General features: G+C 35.3%; 1 protein-coding gene, 2 long non-coding RNA genes and 1 other non-coding gene across 4 annotated transcripts; 2 read left to right on the top strand and 2 right to left on the bottom strand.

Moving 5' to 3' along the window:
* Nucleotides 1-527: 527 nt before the first annotated feature.
* LOC144209388 (uncharacterized) lies at nt 528-11,816 on the bottom strand. Its single transcript, XR_013329110.1, has 3 exons — nt 11,648-11,816; nt 9,529-9,649; nt 528-576 (listed from the first exon to the last, which is right to left on the bottom strand). It is a non-coding gene; the product is annotated as an uncharacterized LOC144209388 (long non-coding RNA).
* On the bottom strand, nt 11,458-11,529 carry trnac-gca (transfer RNA cysteine (anticodon GCA)). The gene has a single exon. It is a non-coding gene; the product is annotated as a tRNA-Cys (tRNA).
* Nucleotides 11,817-12,244: 428 nt separating the features above from the next.
* pomp (proteasome maturation protein) lies at nt 12,245-13,312 on the top strand. The gene is made up of 5 exons (XM_077736048.1): nt 12,245-12,407; nt 12,530-12,590; nt 12,782-12,883; nt 12,952-13,045; nt 13,125-13,312. Exons 3-5 carry the CDS (start codon nt 12,803-12,805, stop codon nt 13,190-13,192), a joined length of 243 nt encoding a protein of 80 aa, XP_077592174.1. The 5' UTR covers nt 12,245-12,407; nt 12,530-12,590; nt 12,782-12,802; the 3' UTR covers nt 13,193-13,312.
* Nucleotides 13,313-13,610: 298 nt separating this feature from the next.
* LOC144209905 (uncharacterized) lies at nt 13,611-23,128 on the top strand. The gene is made up of 3 exons (XR_013329274.1): nt 13,611-13,680; nt 13,762-13,797; nt 22,993-23,128. It is a non-coding gene; the product is annotated as an uncharacterized LOC144209905 (long non-coding RNA).
* Nucleotides 23,129-27,675: the final 4,547 nt, after the last annotated feature.

The following is a 27,675-nucleotide window of genomic DNA, read 5'->3' as shown; positions in this document are numbered from 1 at the left end:
ACTTGGACTGTTATATTGTTTAAGGCAAAGCTTGGTTGAGAAAAAAAAGCTGTTAAAAAGTCTCAAGGCCATTGGTGCTTGGTATTCAGTACAGGTGCCTCGCCTGCACAGGCAATAGTATTATGTTGTAGAATTAGATTCCTACATAGGTCACCAGAATCTGGTTTGAAAATATAAAATGTACTCCAACACAAATTCAAAGTGGACAGAAGGGTAAATCCAAATCACATCATTCACCCAGATGAACAATGAGATGTAATTATGAATTATCCTGCAGCACAAATACCAAGAGAAAGAAAAAAAACATAACAACCCACAGCTCATTTTAGATCACAGTGTTGTGACATGATCTATAAAAACTAATTATTTACCTAGTGTATTCCCTTTGGGTAAATCAACCCACAGTTGACCTAACTTGCTCTTTGGTTAAAAAAAAAAAAAAAAAAAGAAATGTTCCCGCACAATTACAGCACAAAGGCAGGAACTTAACTTAGCATCATGTCTTACTCACCATATTGTTGTTTTATAGAAGACTGGCACATTCTTTGGGAAACAGGACAAAGCGAGGTTTTCAATCTAGAAAATAGATTGAAAAATAGTGCACAGAGAGGTTTAGATTTAAAAAAAAAAACAACGATTAAATAAGCACTAAGTAATACATATAAAGTAATATCTTTAAAATACCATTTTTTAAGGATTCACTCTTGAGTGTTACCCACACCATTGCATAACTCACACCATTGTGGTTAACCAATGTGGTTTTGGTTGTGAAAAACACGTGTCGACATACACTCAGTATTTTTAGCTTTATGACTGCAATCCTCTTTTTTTAAGATGTCTGATGTGATTTTGTTTACTTTTTACATGCATAAAACAAACATAATTTAATATATTTAGTTAAAAGAATTGGAATCACAATTAAAAACATTCAGTTAAATAATATAATAAAGAACCACCCATCTCGTAATGTACTTATAGTGTATTAATGTTCATATTAGATCTTAAATGGATATCAGGGGGTTGTGATAAATACATGATACGGTTAGCAGACGGAAGATGATAGTAGTTAAGCTGGACTGACCAGGGAATTGTGGGGCTTTGATATGACTGACTCAGCCAAAGCAGGCGTACAAATAATAAGAATTGTGCTTGTCACAGTAAAGGAGATCCATTTCTTACTGTAGCCTCAGGCATGCAGTGTGATGCAGCCATAATAACACACATGCATCCCCCCACACACACACTGGGGAAAGTAGTTAATGATGAAAGCAGTATTTCCTGCCTCTGATTTGAGAAAAAAAAGACCAATTTAATTCGATCACCCAGGATGTTCATATGAAAGCCATCACTCATAACAATGTATAGATAAATGAAAAAACAGAAAACCTATGTGGTTATTAATGCAAATTCTTTCCCGTTTGAAATGTCTGTATATTGTTGAAGGAGATTCTCTTAATAAAGCAGAGATGGGTGCATTTTTTTTACAGATACAGAGACTATACGAATGAAAAGAGCAAGAAGGTCAATAATGAACATCAAGGTATTTGAAGGCAGATATGGTCTTGCACATCTTACATCACAAAATGGAGCATGTCATGGTTAATCCGTCTAATGGTCATTTCATGTCAACAGGACTGCTAGCTATGAAAGGGTTCAGGAAAATGCCCCATAGGTATTCTTTAATGACATTGCCTCACTGACCTTCATAGGTTTCTTGGGTTAATAAAAGTAGGGAAGCAGTAATGTAAAGTATACAGTACAGTGGTAAACATTTTTCATCAAGCTGTTCCTGTCCATATTTGCAGTTAAAAATGTCATTACAAATTTAATATAAAGTAAAATATTTCAGTTTCTTGACTACGTGCACTCGAAATGGCATTTCAAGTCTACTTAAAGCGTTCTGACTTAAATAAACGTGAAAATATGGAGCTTCTATAGTGATGCTGTTTCACTACTACACTAAGAATCACGTTTTTGTTTGCCTTTGTATGGTGGAGTGTTCACTCTGGGGACTGATTGTGCAGTTGTTTATTTTATAGTTCAGCTTTAAGAAGTGAGCTTCATGCATTGGAAGTTCTACAAGGTCATAACATAAAGCATACTACTATATATATACATATATATGCATGCATAAAACTTGTGTATGTCATTTTGAATTAACACAGTTTTCCAAGAAGGCAGATCCAAGTTAAATACAAACACTAACCCTTGTCATCATTCCTCAAATTCAGATAAATTTTGGATTGCACTTGTGAAAAACTAATTTGTGAAGAGGTTTTGTCAGATCGAGTATACATACTTTTACATAATGTAAACAGTTTACATTCTCTTAGAGAAATTTGGAAGTTAGCAAAATACTGTTGTGAGAACACATGCTTGCCTTGGGCATTTTATCTCTTAGATGTCATCATCAGTTTGAGTAAGTGGATTTATAACCATATATTTTAGTTGAATGTAAACCCTTTTCATGGTGTGTTGCTCAGCAAAATCTTGAACTGATTTGCGGTGGAAATGTCACAAACAAACCTTTCATTATTTTAAATCCTAACATGCTTTAATGGCTTCTTCTGGATATGGAACGATCCCATTCTCATGTGCTTTGCACGTAGAGGTCACAATGCGTTGAACTGTAGATAACAACCGGTGCCCTTTTAGAGAGAGCACCCTTTCTTACGTGTTACTTTTCAAATGTGTCCTGATGGGAAAGTACAGTAATGAGATAGTTTATGCTGGAAAAGGCTGTGTTTGCCTGCTCCTGCTGTTAATGCATTGTCAAGAATTGTGGTCATTTGTTTTAAATTCATGTGTGTGTCCGTTTGAGTTAAAGTCTACCTGCTGACTTTGGATGACCCTGCAACAAAGTTAACATATATAACTGAATTGTTGTGTGTAATCATCAAATTGGTGCACAACGTACATCCGGAAGATTAATATTAATAATACTGGAGAGTGGTTTTCATTTTTAGGTCTGACAGATGTTTTTAATGTTTGGGTGCGTAATCCGAAACATTTTTTTTTAAAGCAGTTCATTCTTTTTTGTTTAGTTTTCCCATTTTCTGTCTTGTTACTACTACCTGCACAAAACTCATGCCTTTTTTATTTATGTTTTAAATATTTTTTAAATCACTTTAATTTATAAAACAAGCAAATATGTTAAATACAATATGGTTATATAAAAAAGCAGAAAATATAAGTTAAAAAGCCAAAGTTAAAACATTGTAAAAATAAAAATCTATTATTATTACAAATTAAAACAAATAGGTTCTTTTTCCCAGTGTAATGGAAGTACATATTGAATATTTAAAATACATAAAAGTATAAAATACACACGGTATATCAGGGGTGCGATTGGTAGATCGCCTTAGAGTAAGATTTGATTCCAGTTCCGTTTCCTTCCTGCCTCAACAATGTCTTGTTTGTACTGTGACATCACATTAAAACATACATATCTGACTTATTTAACAATCATTAGGCTCTCATCAGTATATTAAAAGTGGTGCTGACAGCTTCGGCTAACATAAGCAACCTGTCACAGCTGCTTGTTAAGTCATTCCTTTGATTTTGAACAGATAAAAACACGTGCCATTTCTGCTTGATTTCAGCACCCTTTTTTGGTAATGAGACGTGTCTCAGCTGCCTTTCCTTCGAATTTAGTTCCCCAAAACCTCATGCTTGTGACATGCAAAATTCCAATATCATGAGAAGCTGACAGTCCAGTGAGAATTATGAAAATACTATAGTATTGCAAATTACCTGTAAAAAAATGTAATGCAATATCCAAAAGTTTTCATGATTTTCCACAAAGGAAATTAAAAAAAGCAAGTTGGTGAATTTGGTATTGCTGAAATTACCTTCTCTACAGGCCAGCGGGAACACTTAGCATTTGCAACAATTGAATAAATTCAGAATAAAATATGGCTTTAAACAGAATAGGCACTGAATATGGAAAGTGAATGTGCTTCAATGCTCAGAAATAATAAATTAAAGAAAGTAATGATATGCATTGGACTTTTTGTTGAAATCTTCCAAATAGCAGTCATTTCCTCCTCATAGTGCTTTCATCATAGTTTAATCTATTCCAGGATTCTTCATCGGAGAAATTGGGGCAGTGGTATATAGAGTAAAATTTTAATAAACAGATTTGGTTATGGCCACCTGCTGTATAATTTCTTCGATTAAAGAGTCAAAACATGCCATTATTATACAACACTTATTTTGGTATCCAAAATTTACTCATCAATATTCACTTTGTTCTCAGTCTTCATTATATTGGAAAAAATATTGGTAACAATTAAAACTTCTGCATCTGTATGTGAAGCAAATGCCAGTCACCTCTCTGAGTGCACAAGACTCCCAGTTGTGTATCTAGTAATGTGACGTGAGGGGTTGTGACACCCCGACAGTGCTTCTAGCTGTGCTGGAGCCCTGTGTCAGACCTGATTCCGATTCCTTTGCAGCGACGTCCTTTTTACCACAGCCACAAATTTGCTAAACGACTGATGTCGAAAGCTGGCTCTCAACCAATATGTGATCTAAGTGAAATTTGGGGACATGCTTCGTAATGATGATAACTCATAGGTGTCATTTTCATGGTATGCGGCCTATATTTAAATGTCTGCTGCCTGTCGCCTATTAACATCATGTGTTAATATCATAATTGTCAGGGAAGTTTTCCAACAGAAATATACAGTACAAAACAAGTACCTTAAACAAAACAAACAACGTTAAGTGCAATTAAGATGGAGACCATCTTAAATAATATTTTCTCATAAATTCAGTTGTGTCTAATGCACTAGATACATTTTATATCATGGCAAAAATTTACTCCTTGAGCCTCTTTATAGCCAGTTAAAAATACTGATCTTGATTAGTGTTATTGTATCAGTGGGGGTGGATATTAATCCCAAGTCTTATGAGAAAAACACCCTTGACCAACTTTCAACTACTTTAATTAATGGTATCAGCCTGACTACTAAATCCCCAAAGGGACCCACATCTGCTTTTAAAGTCCTCAAAACAATAATAACCTTGGATTGTTAAATGCTAAGAGACAATGAACCTATTTATGAAACCTAATTTACATAACTAATGAAGAATATGAATTAAAACCATAACAAAATCTGTTGTAATAATCTTTACAGAGAGTAACAAAGTAGAGGTAATCACGCTCATTGCTAATGAGATATCAAACAGCCTCCACTCTTTATGAAAACAGGTATGTTTGTCTTATCTTTACAGCAATGCGGGTAATTAATAATCATGTTGGTTGATTGCCAAGGGCTTCTTAAGACAACCTATTTTTCATTATGTGTCATATTTTAAACTCTTATATTTGTGATGTATTATACACTTTGCAAAAATGTGGCAAAAAACCCAAAAACAATAAAATCAATGAGATATGATTTAGGTCTTTCAAGAACAGTACATTGATATTTGCACAATTCGCTTGGTCGCAGGGGGGCTGGAGCCAATCCCACCTGTCTCCAGACCAGAGGTGGGTTACACCCTGAATTGGTGGCCAGCCAATCACAGGGTACAAGGAGACAGACAATCATCCACACTCACACCCATGCCTAGGGGCAATTTAGAGTGTCCAATCAGCCTACCATGCATGTCTTTAGAAGGAAACCGGAGTACCCAGAGGAAACTCACACAGGCCCGGGGAGAATATGCAAACTCCACACAGGTGGGCAAGACCTGGATTTGAACCCAGAACCCCAGAGCTGTGAGGCCACCATGCTACAATCTGATGTCTTAAAATGACCAATTAAGGATCTTAAATGTAAAGTGGAAAAAAATCTAAGCAAAACACAAGGCAATTGTATTGTTGAACTGAAAGCAAGCACATTGTTCTAGTTGGAAGAATAAAGGAGAGTAAAGACAAAGCTAAGATTGAGTACATTAAAAGAATTCAATAAGAGGCTGACTACTTATGACTGCCGATTGTCATCAGGTCATAATAGGATCCAATTTAATCTTCAATTGTCCTCTACAAGAGTATTCTCAAGGGAAAAAGTATTAAAGTCCAAATAAACAGCAAAAATCAGATCTATTCGCTGTCATATCATAATTTTGACTGCATGATAGAATGTCTCTTGTTGTGCATTTAAATTAAATTGAGAAGGGCAGGGACCTACGGTACATTTAAATAATTCCAAAACTACAATACTCAGCTGTTTTCCTTTCAGCAAAACATATTAGCACTTCCATGAAATTGCATTTGGGAGTCCTCACCTGTTTTCCCCTATAAGCCTACACTGCATAACAGCTGACATATTATATTATTTGAGCAGATTAGTGGCATGCAACAACACAATGTGTGGTGGTCTCCATCCATTAAGCGACAATGTTATAATCCTACTTTGTGCTCCGTTATTCGTGCATTGTTGTGTGACAGTTAAGAGATTACAGTATTATATGCATGATAGATATTGCATTGCTATTTCTTTGCACAAAGGGGACTTGACTACATCAGCAGTTTTGTGTATATCCACTCTATATATCAACATTTAAAACGCTCTGATGAAAAAAATAAGATAAATTCAGTTGGGCATCAGCAAAAAATCACATTAGAAACATTGTTATTTTTTTCCAATCCCATTCCTTTACATTGTTTATAGCTGCAGATATTTTTTTCCCGATTGAACGAACTTATGTGAAGTATAGTGACAATATTGTAATGTAATTGTACGAATATACCCGTTGTTATTGACCAGCTGGCTTTCTTTCCTGTTTATAATAGCTAAAGGTATTTTTTGTCAAGCGTTGTGAACTGATGGTACATAAAATGAATATAAATCAAGTGGTCATGTTGGAAAATATATGGGTTTGTACAATATTCAGTGTATTAACGCACTGCTTTTTATTGATGGCATACATGTCCACATAATTTAAAATGGAAGGACTTAGCGCCATTAATGGTATTAAAAATCCAGGCCATTTTGACTGGGAAGGATCATTCGCTGCCAGCCTCTCCAAAGAGCAAATTGACAAATATCATGCATTGTGCTTTAATCCCATAGCAGTTTCCAATCTTGATATTTTACAAATAATCCTTCTCTTTTACAATGGATTTAGAAATAGAAGCTCAATATACAATTTCTTCAAAAAGGGCAAAATGAAAGATATCCTATTAAAGGGAGGTTAAACTCTTCTCTGACATGCTCAGTATGAACTCATCAACTACAACATAATAAAAAAAAAACAGCCAAGGCTAATCACCATATTTTTTGGACCACCATTCACAAAGAGTACAAGTCACATTTTTTATTTATTTTTTCTTGTGGGAGTTTTTAGTTTTAATCAAAGACCATGAACAGACATTATATGTGATAACATGAACTATAAAATGGAGAACAGAAAGCGTCTGGGTTCTTGATTCTTTCTTGGAATTCCAGATGGTTAAAAAAAGGCTCAGAATGTGTTCTTTTTTTGCTATTATTTTTACGACCCCAAGTGTCTTGCCTACTAGTTCTGCTATTTCAGTGTTTATCAAACTTTCCCAGCTTTGACCAAGTGTGTTAATCTAGAACAATGGAGGAAGCCATGACTCAAGCAGCTAAAAATAATGGGTGTGTCTTTGTTGAGTCCAAGTCTGTGTGTGTGTGTGTGTGTGTGTGTGTGTGTGTGTGTGTACCACTGGTGTGTATATAAAAGATGAAGTCATTCTAGTAAGTGTACATGACAAATTACCATATTTCCTGAGAGTCTTGTAGTATAGCACGGAGAAAAAATACTTTCTGGAATGAAGTACAATTTGAATTTTCCTGTATGTCCATCTATTTTGTTCAGAAATGTATCACTTTTAATTCGCTACATATATTATTCGATATACATTGATATTCAAAATGTAAAAAATATACTCAGAATAATAGGGGAATGATGGACAAATGTGTTTTTTTTTGTTTTGTCTCTGTAAACTCTTCTTCTTGTCATTTTTATTGTGATGTTTTCAGAAGAAGCTATGTAAACAGACCCTATAAGTTAAATTTTACATCACAATCATAGTGACACATAAGGTTTGACCTGAAATTGTAAATATTGACCCCTTTCAGAATAGATCAGAGATGTAAATCGTTTTTATCAAACCTCCAACCATTAGATAGTTATTCAGGATAATCTGCTTTATGCCCCCAATAATGAACCTACAATGCACATAAATGCATTGTATTGCCCCTAACTTCAAAACTGAAAAAAAAATACATTTATTTTACACAATTCACATAATCTACTTTGCATTTGTGTAATACAAGGCCAAATTATGTTTTAAAAAATACATCATTGGTTTATTTTGAACCACTTTTTCTGCATCTCATTATGCTGCATTGAATTTAAACAAGACTAATGTTAAAATAGCCAAATTAATTAAACTGAATACAGAATAAAATGATCTATGTAAAAGAACTTATATCACTGTATTCATTGGCAGAAATTTGTTTCCATTCAATTACATCCTGACAGAGTACAGGAAGAGTTTATCTAATGAACCCTGGAATCCAGGCAGGTAATTGTCTAAATGAATTAAAATAATTAACCCTAAACTCTGTCTTATGGGGTGTATACATACTTCAAATTGAACTAGAGATGATTCCCCAAAAGCAACTGTGATATTCAACATCCTAGATTCAAAATAAACAGAGATTATATATTTTATTTATCATTTCAAACTCTTCTCCAAAAATGATGGGCAACAAAACAAGAAAGTAAATAAAAATCTGACCTGTAAATATTCTGTTGGTAAAGGCAGAATTCATGATACAAAAATATTTTATTTTACTTGGAGATGCAATCATTTTTTGTGGTTAAAGTACTCTCAGCCCAGCATCCTTGAGACTTAAGTTCATAAAAATAAACCCAAATGTCACATGGAGCCCCGGCCCGGTTATGAAATACACTTTAATACACTTTAGTAATGACTTTTGAAGGCCCGTCGGCAGTGTAAAACATTAAATTCAGCACAGTATTGCCACGAGTTATCAAATAAAGGAGTAGCCATGGAACACTAGACCTTATGGATTGTCACTTCTACTTTCTCTTAAAGTCAGTCACCAGAATCCTACCTTTAAGCCTTTTGATATTTCTAACGTTCAACCCTAACCCCAACCAAATAAAAAAAAAAAAAAGCAACAGATAGTCATTTCTTCAAGTACTGGATTCCCATAATTCATAAAACCAGCAAAAAATGAGTAAATCAGCTAAGTTTAGCACAATTCAGTCATGTGAAACTGATTTGAAGTCCTATTTCTTCTTTTTTTAGTGCTCTCCAATACTCATAATGACAATAATATAAGATTTTTTTTATAGCAATTCTACAAAATGCCCATAACAAAATGCATATAGTCACTATATGCATTTTGTTATGGGCATTTTGTAGGATTTGTGATACCCCCCAATCCAAATGAATACTATCCTTAAATGGTAATCTGCTTGCAGTTCTGTATATATACACATGTGTTTGAACGTGCTTAAATATGCTTCAACTTTCAGGACAATCATATCAGTTAAATCTCAAAATTCCAGTTTCCTTACCACATGCAGATACTTTCATGGGTGCCAACAGCATTTGCAACATGCTTTAAAATAAGAGTTGTTAGTGATGTCCAGCTAGGCCTCCATTTTTTTCTTTCACTTCTCCTGAATGAGCTGGACCCTATCAAAAAAGTGACAAACACACACCCTTGATTATCAGGCAATAATTAGATAGAGATACACATGCAAATAAAGACCAACATTTTACTCATAGGTTCACATACTAACAGGTATCATTGTTAAAAAAGTATCCCCCTTTTCTTAAAGGACATAATATGAACCAACAAAGCACAGAAATATAAAACTTGTTGTTTTTGTGGAAATAGAGTAGTATGATTGGATCAAACCTTATTGTCATGTGATCTACCAATAGTACCTTGGCTATTTTGACAAAAATGCATTTCAGTCTCGTTTTTGCTCTCTTACCTAGTATTATCCATGTTGGATGAACATAATAATACACCATTCTTATTATACAATCCTCCCTCCATTAGATTACTATAGTTTATGGCTAGTGGCCATAGCTACTGCCAGCCTTGTACTGACTCCAGCAGGCAAGCACTCCTAGGTGGCCTTTAAAAATAAGTCAAATGTTCTCAGTGCGTGCTTGTCATCATAATGAGCATCTGGCTGTCGTCCTTTCCTTGGTCAGTTTCTGCTGTCATGTGACTGTACTATTGTGGTACTGCATAAAAAAGTTTTCAGGCTCGAGCAGCAAAAGAAGTATTTCCAAGTAAAGTCACTGAAGGAGTAGAGCTGGCAGTTTAAGTTCATTTCACACTCAGAGATGGTGAGATAGGGTTGTCTGCCAAACGTGAACTGGTTGGCTTCCTTCTTTTTGTTTGTGCTCACATTTCACATGTGAGTGTATCACCAAATTATGTCAATTTGTGTCCTTTTAAAAGGGAAATTTCAAAGCTAGGAGATGACATAACGGGTGCCGCTGGCTGAATTCCAAAGCTTCAGCCTGGACTCAGGCCACTGTAATCATCAGAACACATGAGGGAATAGAGGATTGGCAGAAAAATGCCATGTGTTACTCTCAAATACTTTATGAGCCTATGCACACAGAAAAACATCAACTCCATCTATACCCATGTGGCTGTATTTCCTTTGTACTTGTGCTGAATCATAGTGATTGGATTTTAATGAGGTGTAAAATGACCATCACCACTCACCGATAGAGTGTAGTACCACACCAAGAGACCACTTTGGCATGTTATGAAATTCGAAAGAGGTCAGTGACTTTGCTGACCTGATTTCCTTAGGCAGCTCATATAGCTGAATATTCTGCCACATCACTTCAGCTCTTAATAATAAATTAACCCGGTACTTTTTGGGCCAACCAACTCAAAGTTGATAAAAAGTGATTGTGTGTTTGTACGTGACTGGATGTTTAATTTTTGTGTAAAGTCAAGTATGCACCTAGCTGTAGTATAAGTTTGGTATGTCATACCTGTCCAGATGGGTTGTACCTGGAATGCATGCCGTTGGACAAAGTACAATATACAAAGTATGTATATGTATTTTTGTACAATGACAATAAAGCTTTCAATTTAATTCATATGCATACTTATATAGTTTAACACAGGGCTACCTAGGATTTAAAATATGATCTGGATCTAGTATTAAATGTATAACTAGAAAACCAGTGAGTGGATAAGTAAATAGCTACACGATTAAATAAAGAAACTCAAATCTTGAAATTTCCACTTTCCAAATTCCTTTGAGATGTATTTTTATTTCTCATGGCGTTATGCTGCTCCCTGGCGTTGTAATTTAAAAACAACAGGCCCCATTTTTGAGAAACGGCACGGCACGTACGTACATGTTCTAAATTTCAACAACATGTAGTTTTCGGGGGATATTCGGTTTTTAAGAAAGTTTGTAGGTAATCTTGCACAAACCAAAAAATATATCCACAAAATGAGGGGGCACCCGGATTTGAACCGGGGACCTCTTGATCTGCAGTCAAATGCTCTACCACTGAGCTATACCCCCTTTGCACACTTAACAGCCAGTCGTGTGACACTATAAACATTTATCTCTACACTGTTCCTGGTGTCAAAAGGCTTTTTACTGATAAATTTGATATGACGAATAACTGATTATAACTTACCAAAATGACTCCTTTCGCCTAAGAAATTGGCTCGTTTACAACGTGATTTGCATATAATTTACTGGTTAATGTGCTTTACAGTGTCAAAAATGAATACATGTTGAGCGTTTGACGACAATACAGAATAGAATTTACTAAATTGAACGCATTGGAAGAAAGTTTGACGCACACAATAAGACGTCATGACCGGATATTGTGTTTTGGAGACGCGACAGTTATACGTCATGACCGGACATTGCGTTTTGAGTTTGACGCACACAGTATGACGTCATGACCGGATATTGTGTTTTGGTGACGCGACACTTATACGTCATGACCGGACATTGCGTTTTGGAAACGCGACACTCAACCGATTGTTGTAGAAGATTGTTAAGGCTTTTTTTCCATAATGGTACGTTTATTCTCTTTATTGCCTTTATTAGAAATAAAAAGATATTACTTTGATAACTCATCCTAACTGTACCCATACGGTAATAATATGTGGATTTTTTTGTTATAGACTTTATTGAGAGATGCATTTATTGTGAATGTGATTAGTCACTGGTGCTTGGTAACATTAGCTAGCATTGATCATACGCGTTGTTCCCTTTATTTGGCTAAATTATTTTAGATTTGTGTGTTTTTGATACTAATCACTAAAAAATGTATGCCATGCATATTAGAATTCTCGAGGTATCCACTCCGACATTAAAGACAGCGTACCGGCAGCAGGCTTGTGTCCACCGGGGGCTTATGGTGTCCATGATACGCTACGCAATGGGTAAGTTACTTTACTTTTTATTTTGAGTCAGACGTTGTATACTATGATAATAATGCTAGAATAACGACTGAAATAACATATATGGATGACGTGTTGTTTAAAATCTTGTCCTTCACTTATAGGTTCAACAATGTCAAAAATGAGATCATTCCTGCCCATCCATTGGAGCTGTCAGAAAAAAATGTAAGTGGGTTGTAAATAAGTGCCAAATTCAAAATCCCAAAGCATATTTTAAGGCCTTTAGTAATAATGCAGTGGTAATTATCAATTTATTTGTAATGATTTGAGCAAAAATGAGTCACAAACACTGAAACTGCATTTTATTTTTATTTATTTTTTAATAATGTTATTTGTGTGTTTTCCATTATGACCAGTTCCAGTTGAACCAGGACAAGATGAATTTCTCTACCCTCAGAAACATCCAGGGGCTCCATGCCCCACTTAAATTGCAGATGGAATATCGGGCAGCTAAACAGGTAACTAACACACATATTTTAAAGCTTTTTTCATTTTTTTTTTTAATTCCTCTTCTGTTTTTTGCCAGATCCAGCGTCTTCCTTTCTTGCCGAGCTCCAACCTTGCGCTGGACATACTGAGAGGCACTGATGAATCCATCGGCTTTGAGGACATCCTTAATGGTGACACACCAAGTCTTTTCCTCAGTTGTAATTTTCCCATATTTGTTATTAATCATATATACATTTGTTTTTGTTTCAGACCCAACACTGAGTGAAATGATGGGTGAGCCACATGTGATGTTGGAAAGCAAACTGGGATTATTTTAGAAGATGAAAACATTGTTATTATATTTGTTTGACCTGCTTAACTGAGATGATCACCACAGCTTTTGTATTATTCCAAACTGCTTGGCAATTCTAATAAAATATAATACAATATCATAGTCATCATATTGCTTTTGAATCATCATTGGGAATGACTGCTGTTTATTTAAATATAAAGCACTCACTTTTTTTCCACCTATAATTGAATACATTTCCAGTAAAACAACTAAAAAGGCACAGTAGTTTATCATTACACTGAATATGATTATTTCATATTGAGTCGAGATAAAACAGATGTACCTGGTGGAGGGTGGGAGGAGCCAGCAAGCGAAGAAAGACCAATGAGAGCAAGCTAATGTTTACTATAGCATACACATAGCCAATACATATTGTGTAGTATAAACTCATTGCTAAACAATTCGGAGGATGAATACGTCTGCTAGTGGCAACAGAGGCGTACAGGGCTGTGCTGAGAGGAACCCGAGACCCAGGTGCTTGTATTAAATTTGTGTGTTAGGAATAAATACACTCGTGTGTGAAAATGTCGGCTTGATGATACCTTTCTATTGCAGAACGAGCGCGCATGTTGTTGGATGAGTGCCAGTTGGGTAAGATCACAAATTGCAGTCAGATTACTAACTTGATTTTATGTTGATTTATGAATAAAATTCCAACTAGACTCCTACTTGAATGGTTAAGTGTATCAAAACTTTTGACACGTGATAACAAAAAGTACATTGTAAGAATTTGTCATATTTTGAATTTAACATTTTATCTTAAGTGGGGACTAATTTGTGTGGTATATAATGTCTTTTTGGATTCATGTAGTTTATTTTTAATGGAATCACTCATTACACATAAGGGGGAAACATCAAACTCTTGTTTTACTTTTGTACACAAATCCAGAAGTGGATTCCATGCAAGTGTATTTGAATGAAAATCAGCATTAAATGTACAAAAGGTTGGTCAAAGTCGACGGTGAGGGAGGGGAGAGAAGAAACGTAGAGGTTCTGTAACTCACTGTAGCAATCAATTGAAATCTCACCGCCATCGGACCAACCGAGGCATTTGACATGTGTAACAGTATATAAAGTATTAATGCCTGCTATCTGTTTTAGTATTGGTGCATTTATTTTATATAGTTAGGAAAATAATTTCCCCGACATGTTGCATATCAAAATAAAATTTTAAATGGAATAGACTTTATTTTTTAAGGCTAATACCTAGTTTTTAAATTAAACACAATGCACTTGCAGGATTAGAACGAATTCCCAAGAGTTTATGGGGAACGGAGTCGTTGGACACTGGAATCCTGCACCGGATATCCGTATATCAGGAATATCAACCCGTAGCCCGTGATATTGTATTTAGTAGTTCTTTTTTGTAGTCATTATTTAAAATTAAGACATATATGTGAATAGAAAATGTCGTTTTGAAGTAAAATAATTGATTTGTCCATTTTCGGTGTTAAACGAGGTGAACATTTCCCGTCAAACCATACTATGTATGTTAATGCACATTAATAGCCACAAGATGGCAATGTTGGCCAGGGTTTCTTTTCCAATTCACCAACTTGTTTCTGTGCTATGAAGTTGAACAGTTTTCATGTTTGATAAAATTCTATACCTCCTGACTACCAGGAAAAAAAATGTGTTGTCCAATCACATTTATTTTGAAATTCTCCAATTTATGTAAAGTATTAATTGGAAGAAATTGTGTATCATTGGAAAGCTCTAAATGTCCTCTCTAGAGCACAATGCAATTGGATGCACTGAGTTGGAGATATTTAGGTTTACAAATGTCCTCTGCAGAGGACAAATTTGAAATACTGGTAGCCAGGAGGATATAAAGTCAACTTAGTTAAGAGGTACATTACCAGTTTTTACGTATTGCTGCAAAGCAGCTCAAAGCTGTTTTGGAAAATCCATTAAATTCTCCCGCAGGGCCAACTTCGAGGAAAATATATGTTCTGCATCTGAAAAAAAATAAACAAAAACAAGAGATTCCTTCTCCATTCTGTCACATTGGAACGAATTTCCAGGTCATATGCACATCTAATTCAGTTTTAAAATATACATTTTACCAGGTCTCAGTTATGACTTCGCATTCCACATTAAAAATAGGTAAACAATTCCAAACATCATATATCATTCAATATTACTGATATCTTACGATGTGCCCCTTCAAGCAAGAGAAAAACATGAGAACCAGTTATCCCATAAATTCTGCTGTTATGCCAATTTCTTTCTATATCAAAAAATACAAACCTAAAATATAAAGTCGTTATTTCTTATAGATTGAGAAAATGTAAGGAGTTACGTTAGAAGGTACAGTTTGTTATGAAACATTAGTTTCAACTCTGATAGGTTGGGTTAGATTTGATTTTTTGGGTCCGATCTTACCTCTAATCAACCCTCTTTTTTATAACCTAATTGCATCATCATCCATTGTGAAAAAAACACACAAAAGAAAAAAGAAAACATGACACACTTTATTTATACATCCGTTTCCTTGATATCACACATTGTGTGTTCTGTTTAAATTTGGCACATTAGACAGAACAGTGGTTTATCATAAGTGCTAGTTTTCCTCCTTGCTGTGTGGTAATTGTGCAACAAATCACAATGAATGCTGCAGGGAGTGAAGAGGCAGCAGGCTGCTTACCATTTGGGAGTGGGTTGCCATGACCACGGATCCACTTCAACTGCCTAAGAGTTGGATTAGTCTTAATTAACGTTAATGATCAGCCAACACACATGCAATTCAATGGATTGGGCCTAATGATTGCACTTTGTCCTATGTAACAGAAAATCAATATGCTGCCCTTACAGTGTGCTTTTGGTCAAAAATGCAGATTTTCTTCAGTTAATAATATTTGGAATAAAGATTACAAGATGACCTTTAGCTCACTTGTGGGGTTGCAAGTTTGATATTTTAGAGCAGGGGTATCAGACTTGGGTTGGTTCACGTGGGCTGGATCATTTTAGATATATTATTTAGATTTTTTTGTTTATAAATGGATTAAAAGAACTGGATTAAAATCCCTGAATATTCAGTTTTTATAGATCTATGACAATGTTTATTTGAGATTTTTTAAAATATATTTTTAGATTTTACAAAATGATTTTTGAACTAAAAACTGAAAAAATTGATAAAAAAATTACAATTATTGATTTAAACGGGGAAAAATCAGGAAATTTAATATACATCTATACTTTTCATTTTAATTTGATCCTAAAACAGAAAGTCAGCACTCATGATTTACTTTCCCGGGCCACACAAAATGATGCGGCGTGCCAAATTTGGCCCCCGGGCCATCACTTTGACACTGGTAGTTTAGAGAAAACTGTTCCATTTCAGTTATTGGAAGATAAAAATACTCTTGGACTGGAAACTGATGAATTGAGATCTGATTTGGCTGGATTTTTAGGGCAAAATAAAGACCACTCAACCCAGTATAAACTGTGGAGGAGGCATGGTAATGGTTTGTGATTGCTTTTCTGATGCTGCATTTGGGGTTTTCAGTCTTTGAAGGGTATTATGAAATATGAATCCTAAAAAAGGCATTCTAGGTCTGCTATCACGTCTCCCTACAATCATGAGGTCCTGGCTTGAAGTCTCAGAACCTCCCACATAGAGTTCATTTTCACTATACAAGAGCATGACTCACAAAAATCCCCAAAACAACAAAAAACAAAAACACCTTTTTGTGTATTACTTGAATTCATAAGCACCATGGGAAAGGAACTTGGCAGAGAGGCAATCTACAACTTGGACAGGTCACCGCTCAATCACAGAAACAGAAAAAACATTCATAATCACATTCACGCTGATTGGGAAATGCAGACAGTAATCAGGAACCTCCCAATTTGTTTAATTGTACATTTACCAAGACTGATTCACTGATTCTCCTGCTTCTCACTTTGCTTTACTCAACTTAACACAGCTTCCCACACACACCTTGTCAGATAAATTCCCCCCGTCATCTTACTAGGGTCACAGGGGGTGCTGGAGCCTATCCCAGCTGTCTCTGGGAGACACTCTGAATTGGTGCCTAGTCAAAAAAACAACCATTCATGCTCACACTCGTACTTAGGGGCAATTTAGAGTGTCCAATCAGCCTACCATGCATGTCTTTTGAATGTTTGACGAAACCGGAGTTCCCAGAGAAAACCCACACAAGCCTGGGGAGAACATGCAAACTCCACACAAGTGAACCGACATAGATTTGAACCCAAATCCTCCATTCTGAGGCTGATACGCTAACCACTCATCCGCCGAGCAGCCCCACCCTCACCTATCAAATTTTATCGTGAAATGCCAAACTCCCTCCTGGCATTTTGCGTTTGTTTCCACACGCCATCTGCCACTAAACGCACGTAGGCATCATCCCGTAGATTAATAAAATGTCATCACCTGCCTCCTGCTCTTTAGTTTTTTGGCTTTTGTCGACACAAAAAGAAAATGCCATCAAATTGAACATTTTTTAGCTAACGGTTTAAATTGTAAACTTCAGTTGTGTACTACATATTCAATTAAGTGTGTTTATCAGTAGGCTTAATAGTATTATAGTTTAATACTACCATAAAAAAGTACCTGGCACACTATGATCATATTTTTTGCTTCAGATTTAATTAAAAGATATGTACTCCTTCAGTACTTTACAATTGAACTAAATTACATAAATTTGCCATCTCTCCCGAACCTTATGAAAAATCTGCTGATTATAATTATGTGGAATTATTACCTTTTTACTGAAAGTTAATTCATTTTATTAGTGAACCACACTATGAAAAAACTTTGATGTTTACTACAATTCTATTATTTTCTTTGTTCTGCAGACTAAATTGGGTTACATTAAAATCTCCAATTTGATTTAAGGATAAACAGATCTTCAATATCAACAAATTCCTTCTAATTAATGTTTTTTTTTTTGGAAATTGCGTATTCCCTTGGTAATATTCATACATCTTTTTATTCATATTTATTCAATGGGAACATGTGGTGCTTCACAGTCTTACTCAGAAAAAAAAAAATTGCTTAACCTTGTGTTTATACTTTCCTCATGGAGATGTATCTCTAATTATGCATGTAAAGTATACAGCAAAAGAACTAACATATGGATTTTGTGACTAAACACATTACAACATGTATAGAATATGTGTTAACAGATATAGTAGAGTCCGAGTGACTACTTTGTGTGTAAACACTACCAAAGTGTGGGATGAAATACTATGCGTTTGTACACAGTTAGTTGGCTCACACCTAAAGGCGCACTATTACATGCTTCACTGCAATAAAAATCAAAACAACGTTGAATATAAGAGTAGGCGAGCCACTTATGTATACAAACTAATCACTCACTCACTATCATCACAAAAAAAGGTAGTTTCCTGTTAAGATTGGCAACGTTTACATATATACAATATTTTAGTTCAAGTATATTCCATTGTTTTAGGCATCTGGAATAGTTCTTTCACTTGCGTGAAACTATAGGGTTATAAATCGAGCATTTTCTGATGAAAAAAACCTTGCAAAATTCGATATGTACCACTAATAAAAGATTTAATGGTCTTTCACTGCAGAAATGAGGTCATAGGTTTCTTCATAGCTAAGCAACAATATCGTTCTTTACTTAACAGATGAATATATATTTTGAAAATTGTGGAAAGAAGCTCGTTTGAAAGGTTTTTTTAAACATGTTTTATGGCCTTGAATGACTGGGTTACTACTAAGAATTCCATTTTGAGAATGTGAATGGCTTTGTGTATAAACGTGACCTTTTCATACGATTTGTTGGCTTTGACTTTGACCAATATACCGTATTTTCCTTTTATTGCTTATATTCTTCACCTGATGGTTAAGTGAGGAGTCATATTAAAGCATATTGACTTTCTAATGAAATGCAAGAGTTCTTTTTGGAACCCTTTGTCCTCAAGCCACAAAATGTACTCCAGTTTTCTTTTTTAACCTAATTTGGCACAGTAAAGATCTTAACTGGGTCAATTATTTTCTCTTCTTCTGCCTCGTGGCTGTATTTACCTTTGTGTGTGCGCATTTAAGCTTTATTCATGAGGGTTAGCAATCAATGAAATGCTCTACATCTATTAAGGGAACATTTTGTGACTCTAAAGGTGTGGAAATATCAACAAGACCCCCCACTGTATTCTTTACTAGTTAATACTCATTGACCTTTGTGCAAATGTATTATTAACCTTTTAAACATTAAAAAAAAACAAAGTCGGGCTCATAAAAAATAAAAGAATCAGTAAAGGACCTTTTGTTAATAGCTGAAAATAATGGCTAAATTTGAGAGAGAGAATAGAGAACTGCATATTTATGTACATGTGGGTGGAGTATTTAAAGTAATGGGTTAATATGATTATTGCACAAAATTAATTATGACTTTAGGTTATCATGAAGAATTTGAAGGTAATCCTTGTTCTTCCTTATCCCATTTACTCTCTATAAAGCAGACAGAAAATATGGTATATGTGGTGCATTTATCCCCATTAACAGTGAATTAATTTTAAACAATACTCCATTCCTATCCATCATCCCACAAAATAATATAAAAATGTTTTTCCCACTTGAGTGCACATTAAAATGTGTCCTCCTCCTCTGCCCTACTTCACACAAAAACATTTTGCTCTTTCCTCTCACCCTTCTGGCTTGGCTTTACAGTTATTGGGTGTTTATAGTGGTATTAAAAAAAGTTAAAGCACATCAGTCTTGTGTTCACAATAACAAGGAAGAGTCAAAGTTTCCAATAAAAGGCCATGTGGCAGAAGATGGACATTTGAGGTTGTAAATGAAGCAATAGAAAATGCTCTGTGGGTGATCATGACTGTGTAAGGTTTTGCGTGGGCTTGAGTCAAAGTTTTGGATGCTGCGTGGATGAGATCTTGACAAACTGACAGCTAACATAAAAAGCAAATCTGACAGCAATTTAATAATTTATCACGCATCTCATCCTGATTATGTGCATGGATGTCAATCGTATCAAGCAGCACTGCCAAAATTCCATGTATGACTGCTTCCTTTATATAACTTTATGCTTTTATCTGCTGTGTTAGAAGATCAAAAGTAATTTTCCCCTCACTAAATTTGGCACATTTTTTTTTTTGCCGGCTTCTAATGTGCTGACTGAACGTGGGAGCGGTTGTAAAGATAGAGAGGGCAAAAGAGAAATAAAACCATCCTGCTGAGTGTGGGAGTTGCCTGTGGGTTTAAAGTTCTTATTTTCTTCTGCTCTGACTTACTGCTGTGACTCCTCTTAAATGTACAGTAAGCCTGCTGGCTGTGTTTGTTTTGAAAATGAGACGGTCTCCATGTTGATCGATGTGGGAGCTTAACCATCATGGCTGGAGTGTAAATCTGAGGAGTAAGGACACTGAAGGATTTTTTTTTTTGGCTGTCCAGTCTCCTTGAGGCTGTGGCTAGAATTTGTCATCTCCACACCCACAAAATGAACAGATCTCTTGATGTGCATCTTTTTGTGCAGCAAGTCAGTGTGCAAAGTAGTTCTTTGCTGGTCAATTAGGGACATAACACTTCTCTCACTCAGGATTCAAATCCTAGAACAATATATATACAGTAGTACTTCTATTTATAATTCTCTCTACAGAAAAAATATATACAGCTACTTTTCCGTAATGCCTGAGCAGTATAGTGGCCACCGGGGGAGTTTGAGTGTTACCGTAACCGTCCGACCAATAAGATCGTAGATCACAAGTGTCAAAGTGGCGGCCCGAGGGCCAAATCTGGCCCGCCGCATCATTTCGTGTAGCCCGGGAAAGTAAATCATGAGTGCCGACTTTCTGTTTTAGGGTCAAATTGAAATGAAGAGTATAGATGTTTATTAAATTTGCTGATTTTCCCCCTTTTAAATCAATAATTGTATATTTTAATTCATTTTTTTCTGTTTTTAGTTCAGAATGATTTTGTAAAATCTAAAAATATATATAAAAAGCTAAAATAAACATTGTTTTAGATCTGTAAAAAAAATGGATATTCGGGGAATTTAATCCAGTTCTTTTAATCGATTTATATAAAAAAAAGATTATATCTAAAATGGTCCGGCCCACGTCAAATCAAGTTGACGTTAAAGCAGCCCGTGAACCAACCCAAGTCTGACACCCCTGTCGTGGATAGTAGATGAGAGTAGAGGTTTATAAACATGTTTATTTTGGAATTGCGCTGCTTATAATTATAATGTGTTTTGCATATTCTGCATAGTTTGATGGATGATAGAGACCTAAAATGACAAAAACAAAATTCATTTTTTTGTCCTTTAGGCTTTCAGGTGAATTCCCTTAATAATGTTGTTGCTAATGACACAGATTGGAATATTCGCCGTAGGCTGTTCAGAGATTAACCATCACACATTAACCCACGTACCCTAAAGTGATCCTCTTAATCTTTTCCAGAGGTTTTGAAGTGATTGAAGTTCTACTACAGCTTGGGGCAATTGGGGGAGGTTTAAATGAAGGAGAAAAAAAAAACAAATAATACATTCAAACTGAACAGATTAAAAATTGCACTTGCAGATAAGGATTTTGGACTTTCAGAATAATCAATGAGTGCTGTTTTTTTTCCTATTTGGAAAGTTTGTAGTCTTATCCCCTTAAAGCTTTTCAATTGCTGTTTATTTGGAATAGCGGTAAGTTTTCCCCAGGCAAATTAGATAGATTTGAAAGATCAGACACAGTAACCTCATTTTATTCGATTCTAGCCACATTAATTAGGCAAAGCAATTAGTTTGTATTGCACAAGTCAACACAAGTTAGTCATTCAAAGAGTTTTACATTACATGAGACAAAATCAAGAAAGAGAAAGTATAAACACTAATAAATAGATGTGAGAGGATGAATAAGTTAGACCAGCGGTCACCAACTTTTCCAGGTCTACACATCTGGATCAAACAATCAGGATAATTATCAGGTTCCTGCACATTTTGCTGATGAGCTGAATTATAAAACAAACAAGCAAAGTCAGTAAAAAGTATAGAAAGAATGTAGCAGTCGTGCATATTTTCTTTCATTAATATTTTCAATGAAAATGTCGAGTGATTCTGTATGCTGTTTTCCAGTGTTAGGCTCAGAGAACTGAATTTGACCCCAAAAGTATACATATATTAGAGCAAGTGTGTCAAACTCGGGTTGATTTGCGGGCCGCATTAACGTCAACGGCATTTCATGTGGGCCGGACCATTTGAGATCTGATATTTAGATTTTTTTTTAAAGAATTGGATTAAAAGAACTGGATAAAAAGCCCTAAATAGTCAGTTTTTTATAGATCTAAAGCAATGTTTATTTGAGCTTTTTTTCTTAGTATGGGAACAAAATACTTTTTAAAAGTGGAAAACGGAAAATGTGTATATATTTATTTTTAGATTTTACAAAATTCTTTTGGAACTAAAAAATGGATGAAAAATTGCAGTGATTGTTTTTAAAAAGAGGGAAAATCAGGAAATATAATATACATCTGTCATCATTTTGATTTGATCCGAAAACAAAAAGTCGGCACTCATGAATTACTTTCTCGGGCCACACAAAATGATGCAGCGGGCCAGATTTGGCCCCCGGGCCAGCACTTTGACACCTGTGTATTAGAGAATTTGCATATGCATGTGAAGACCCTTATTGAAATACAGCTATGGTATCATAAAATGAGGATCTTGAAATATATGATAACTTTGGGTACCTCTGCTATTCTCACTTGCTCATTCCTTTACAGTTTTAAATCAGAGCACCACTTGGCTATCATTACATCATTCACATTGTAAATGTATGTTTTCTCAGGAATGAGATGTGGCCATTGGATGAAGTTCTTTGTGAAAAGGTGGTGGATGAAGAGCATGGACGCCATGTTGACAACTACTGCTAAGAGGGAAAAAAAGGTAAATTTAATTGGCACTGCATTACTGGTACTAGTCAGCATTTGCCCACATCAGTACTCAACATTAGTTGGACTGAATGCAGCTAATGAGAGGGTTGGCTTACAGAGAATAATTTGATTGGAATTCACTTTGACACTGCATATCAGCAGGGGTGAAGGTTGTTCTAAGAATTTATCAACTAAACCTTATATGACATTGGAAGCCAACAATCAGAATTATTGTACTGTTATTCTGATGTTCATATGTTTTGTCAACCTAAGGCTTTTAGTTACTTATTGACTTGAGTGCTGAATGTCTTGGGATTCACCAGCAGGCATTAAAGCTGTGGTTCAGGTGAGACCGCATTGTGCAGATTGCAGTATACCGTAGCTCTGCAACAATCAATATGGCACTGTACGTGCATGAAATGATCATATTAATATAGTTGGTATCTCTCTCACAGTGATTCAACCAGCATTTTCTCATTTACATATTTAGTTTTTTAACTGTAATGATTGATGGCTTTCTTACTGGTACTCATACTCCAAAGTAAGTAATAGTGACATTTCTGGTTGTAGAGGCAAGTTTATCATAGCAAGTGAAATGCGAAAATAAACAAACAGGCAAAGTTTGGCTTTTTTAAAAGCATGACAGGACTGTTAAAAAGTATGTAATTGCTCATATGGTGACGTCAATGTGCTTGCTCCCCATTAAGAAGATTCTTGTTGTCGTAGATGAGCTCGTGGGTTTGAATCTTGGTAAAAAAGGGGGTGGAGGGAGCACAGTATGTTGCCACTCCTATCAAAAAAGATTATTCTGTCTGAATATAATTGTGAAAGAAATCATGTTAACAAAAATTTCAAATTTACTAATACATGATACAGTTTTTAACAAGTATTTCATTTTACCAGTATTAAACAGTAATCTCAATGTTTCTTTTTTTTCAACAATTTGAATTTGCATTCTATCTGAAACAGTGGGCTGGTAGACGAGTGGTTAGCCTGTCTGCCTTGCAGTTCAGTGTTTGGGGGTTCAAACCCAAATGGGTCTAATTTTAGCTGTTTGATTCTTTTAATTTTGGTTCATTTTTGTAATTATTGATTACATGCGTGACCATCGCGAGTAAAAATAATATGATGTTGAAATGCTCAAAAAAATTAAAACATAACATAATTCAAACTCAACAACAAATGGACTGTCATCGCTAGGATCTGTCCCTTTTTATTTCTCCTTTTTGTAAACAACCCATCACTACCCGATGCTCATTATCAGGTTATTGCTTTTTTTTTATTGCTATTCTAATTTGCCTCCAGGGTAGTTTATGAAAGCCACATTATCCCATGCAGATTAGCATGTATTATTACCAGCTACAGTAAATGTAATCAATATTAATTACAGTTGAATTAATGGTTTACAAAGCACCAATGCATCAATCAAACCAAGTGTGGTGCTTTACATTTTTATTAATCATCACAGTATTGAATATGTGAATAATTTTCACATGCACTTAATGTTTGAATTCACCCTTCAATTAGTATGTATGTTTTTCTTTATTTTTAAAGTCCATCTGATGTGACCTTTTAGGTGACTCATGAGCCTTCCCCTTAGCTCCTGGAGTGGTGAGTCATCTGACTATTACCCCAAATAACATCTTGTCAACTGGAAAAAAAAGTGTTTCACTCTAAATGATGATAAAAGAAAAAGAAAATTCTCGCATTGAGAAGAGGACTTGTTTGTAAACATAGATTTCTAAGCATCTTTTAATTTAAAAGTACATGCAGTACATAAAGTAAATGGAATAAGAATAATAACCCAAATGCCATAGACATCTGGGATAGGCTCCAGCACCCCCGCGACTCTAACGAGGATAAAGCGGTTCAGAAAATGAGATGAGATGAGACTTTTAGATGGTGGCGTCCCTTCAGATTCTTTTTAATGCTAAAAAGTGTGCCACAGCTCAAAACAGGTTGGAAAACGCTGCCCTAGAGGACAACAGTTGGTGACCCCCTTATTTAAAGTGGATCTAATTAATTCTAAAATAGACCTAAAGTGTTATTACTAGGAGCACAGGAGATAATGGGGCAGCATGTCCACCTCAAATCATTTCTTGACCTTTTTTGAACCACATCTTACAACAGGAACTATGATCTGTGCGAGCTTTCATAATATCAAAGGTATCAAACTGGATAATAGTGCAAAAATATTCTGTGGTATGACAATGGACATATTACTATGGAGCACAGCCTTCAGCACCAACAATGACTTCACCAAAAAAAAAAAACATCCCTTCAAAACTACTTAGGAAGGCTGTCAGGAGTCCAAAAACAACTTTGAAGTTATGTCTGAGATGTTTAATACATGTGACAACATTTTATCATATACAGGTAGCCAAACTAGAAAAACGGAAGGAAGCCTTACCTTTGAAAAGAAAACATTTTGCAAAAAAAATCACACTAAAAAGCCCCCTAAAATGTTGAAAGAGGATTACTTTCAGTCAAATTTAGGAACAAACCACTTTCACTAACAAAAACATTGAGTCCTAGAGCAAGTGGTAGTTTGTACATTTTATCCAGTCAGAAGGACATCATTTTAGACTGAATGAATAATGGAAAAGTAATCATGAAAGAACATTACTGGAAGGGACACTCCTGGACATTAAACCGTTTGAACTGTTACACTCGGGTTGGCACGACAGGTCATTCAGAGGTTGCGTCAACAGACTGGGTGAAAGTTTCTTTCCTGGAGCTATTACCACAATAAATATTTAAAACATTTTAACCAAAGGAAATTGCTCTCAAACTATCTTAACATTAACCACATCTGGAATAATAATGATGGTCTATGGAATTTCACTCACTAACGTGAAGTAGCTGCATGGTAGGCTAGTAGAACGCTCTAAAAAATGTTCGTTGGTGTATTTATATATGTGGTTTTTAGTCTTCATTTGCCCTGCAATTGATTGGAGGACAACCAAATCATGATGTCATTTTGGCTTGAATGGTCTCCAACACCCCTGTGATCTTTGCGAGTATAAAAATGATTGAATGATGACGCATAAGCATAATTTTTACGATCTTTCAAGATTAGACTCCAACTTTTCATTGCCATTTATTTCAGACAGAATCCGTTTTGTGTCACCCACATTGGTTCCGGTGACGTGCTATTGCTATTGTCAATGTCACCTACATATAGCCACGTCACCCCTATCTTTTGTAACGGCAGACCTATTGGCAAGGCATCTTTGCTCAATTTCTGTTTGTGTTTTGCTATTTTTCTTGCTCAAACCAGAAACTTCAGTCAAAAAGAGAACCTTTTCTTCTTACTGGTCAATCGAAGTCTTTGGCAGTCAACTTTGTTTCTTCAAAATATTTGATTGACGTCTTGAGCAGTCAGTTAACTATTGATGGACTTATTTTTGCCTATAGCAGTCAGTGTCAGAGTCTGGTTGGTCGGACCATTTTAGATTTAATATTTAGATTTTTTTAGTAAATGGATTAAAAGAAGTGGATTAAAATCCCTGAATATTCAGTTTTTTTATAGATTTAAAACAATGTTTATTTTAGCATTTTATATATATTTTTCGATTTTACAAAATTATTTTTGAACTAAAAACACAGAAAAAATGAATTAAACAATTAGAATTATTGATTTAAAAGGGGGAAATCAGGAAATTTAATATACATCTATACTCTTCATTTTAATTTGATCATAAAACAGAGAGTCGGCACTCATGATTAACTTTCTCTGGCCACACAAAATGATGTGGCGGGCCAGATTTGGCCCCCAGGCCGCCACTTTGACATATGTGGCCTATAGTCTCTGATTAAGCCAGTGGAAAATGTTGGTCTGTCATCGTTTATTTCAAGCTTATTCTCTTTTCTATGTATTATTCTAGTATTATTCACTGGCATAATTACAAATTATTATACCAAAGTATAGTGCTAAAAGCACAGAACACAATGAGGTGACACATTCAAAGGTATCTGTGAGTTTGTGTGCTCCATGACAATGTGGGAGGTCAGCGTGATTCCACGTGTGCCAAATTTAATGCATCTTATTAAGGCAAATGAGCGGTGCCAGAGTCCTTGTGTCACCCTGGCCAACGCAAGTGTTTTGATATTTGAGCAAGGTTGATGTGCTGAAAGGTCAAACTCATTGCAGCGTCACTTTGATATTTGCCAGCCAGATAACCTTCAACTAAATTCCATCTCTCACAAAGTGGCACAAGTTTGGCACAAGCACAAAATAATTGTTTTACCCCTACATAAGCGGTACAGAAAATGAATGAATATTACCAAAGTTGAGTGTGTAAGATATGATAGGACTACTTTCTCTTTTGTTCTGATCCTAAAACACTTAAAAAATAATGATACATTTACTAGGATGCATTCAGTATTTAGGCCTGATACGGAGCTGTTAAAACTATTTTTTTTAAATTTGTTATGCTAGGTAATTCACTCTAAAACCTCCATAATAGAAATTATCAGTTATAGCTTGACTATGCTGGAAGAACATATCAATAAGAGGTGTTTGACTCAGTTGACCTTTCGTATTAGTCACATGCACTAGTTGTCTACAATGTTGCTGGCTATAGTAATGGAATACA

The sequence above is a fragment of the Stigmatopora nigra genome, chromosome 16 (genome assembly GCF_051989575.1).
Source record: "Stigmatopora nigra isolate UIUO_SnigA chromosome 16, RoL_Snig_1.1, whole genome shotgun sequence".
In the NCBI taxonomy this organism is placed as follows: Eukaryota; Metazoa; Chordata; class Actinopteri; order Syngnathiformes; family Syngnathidae; genus Stigmatopora; species Stigmatopora nigra.
This window is presented reverse-complemented; position numbering and strand designations above follow the sequence as displayed.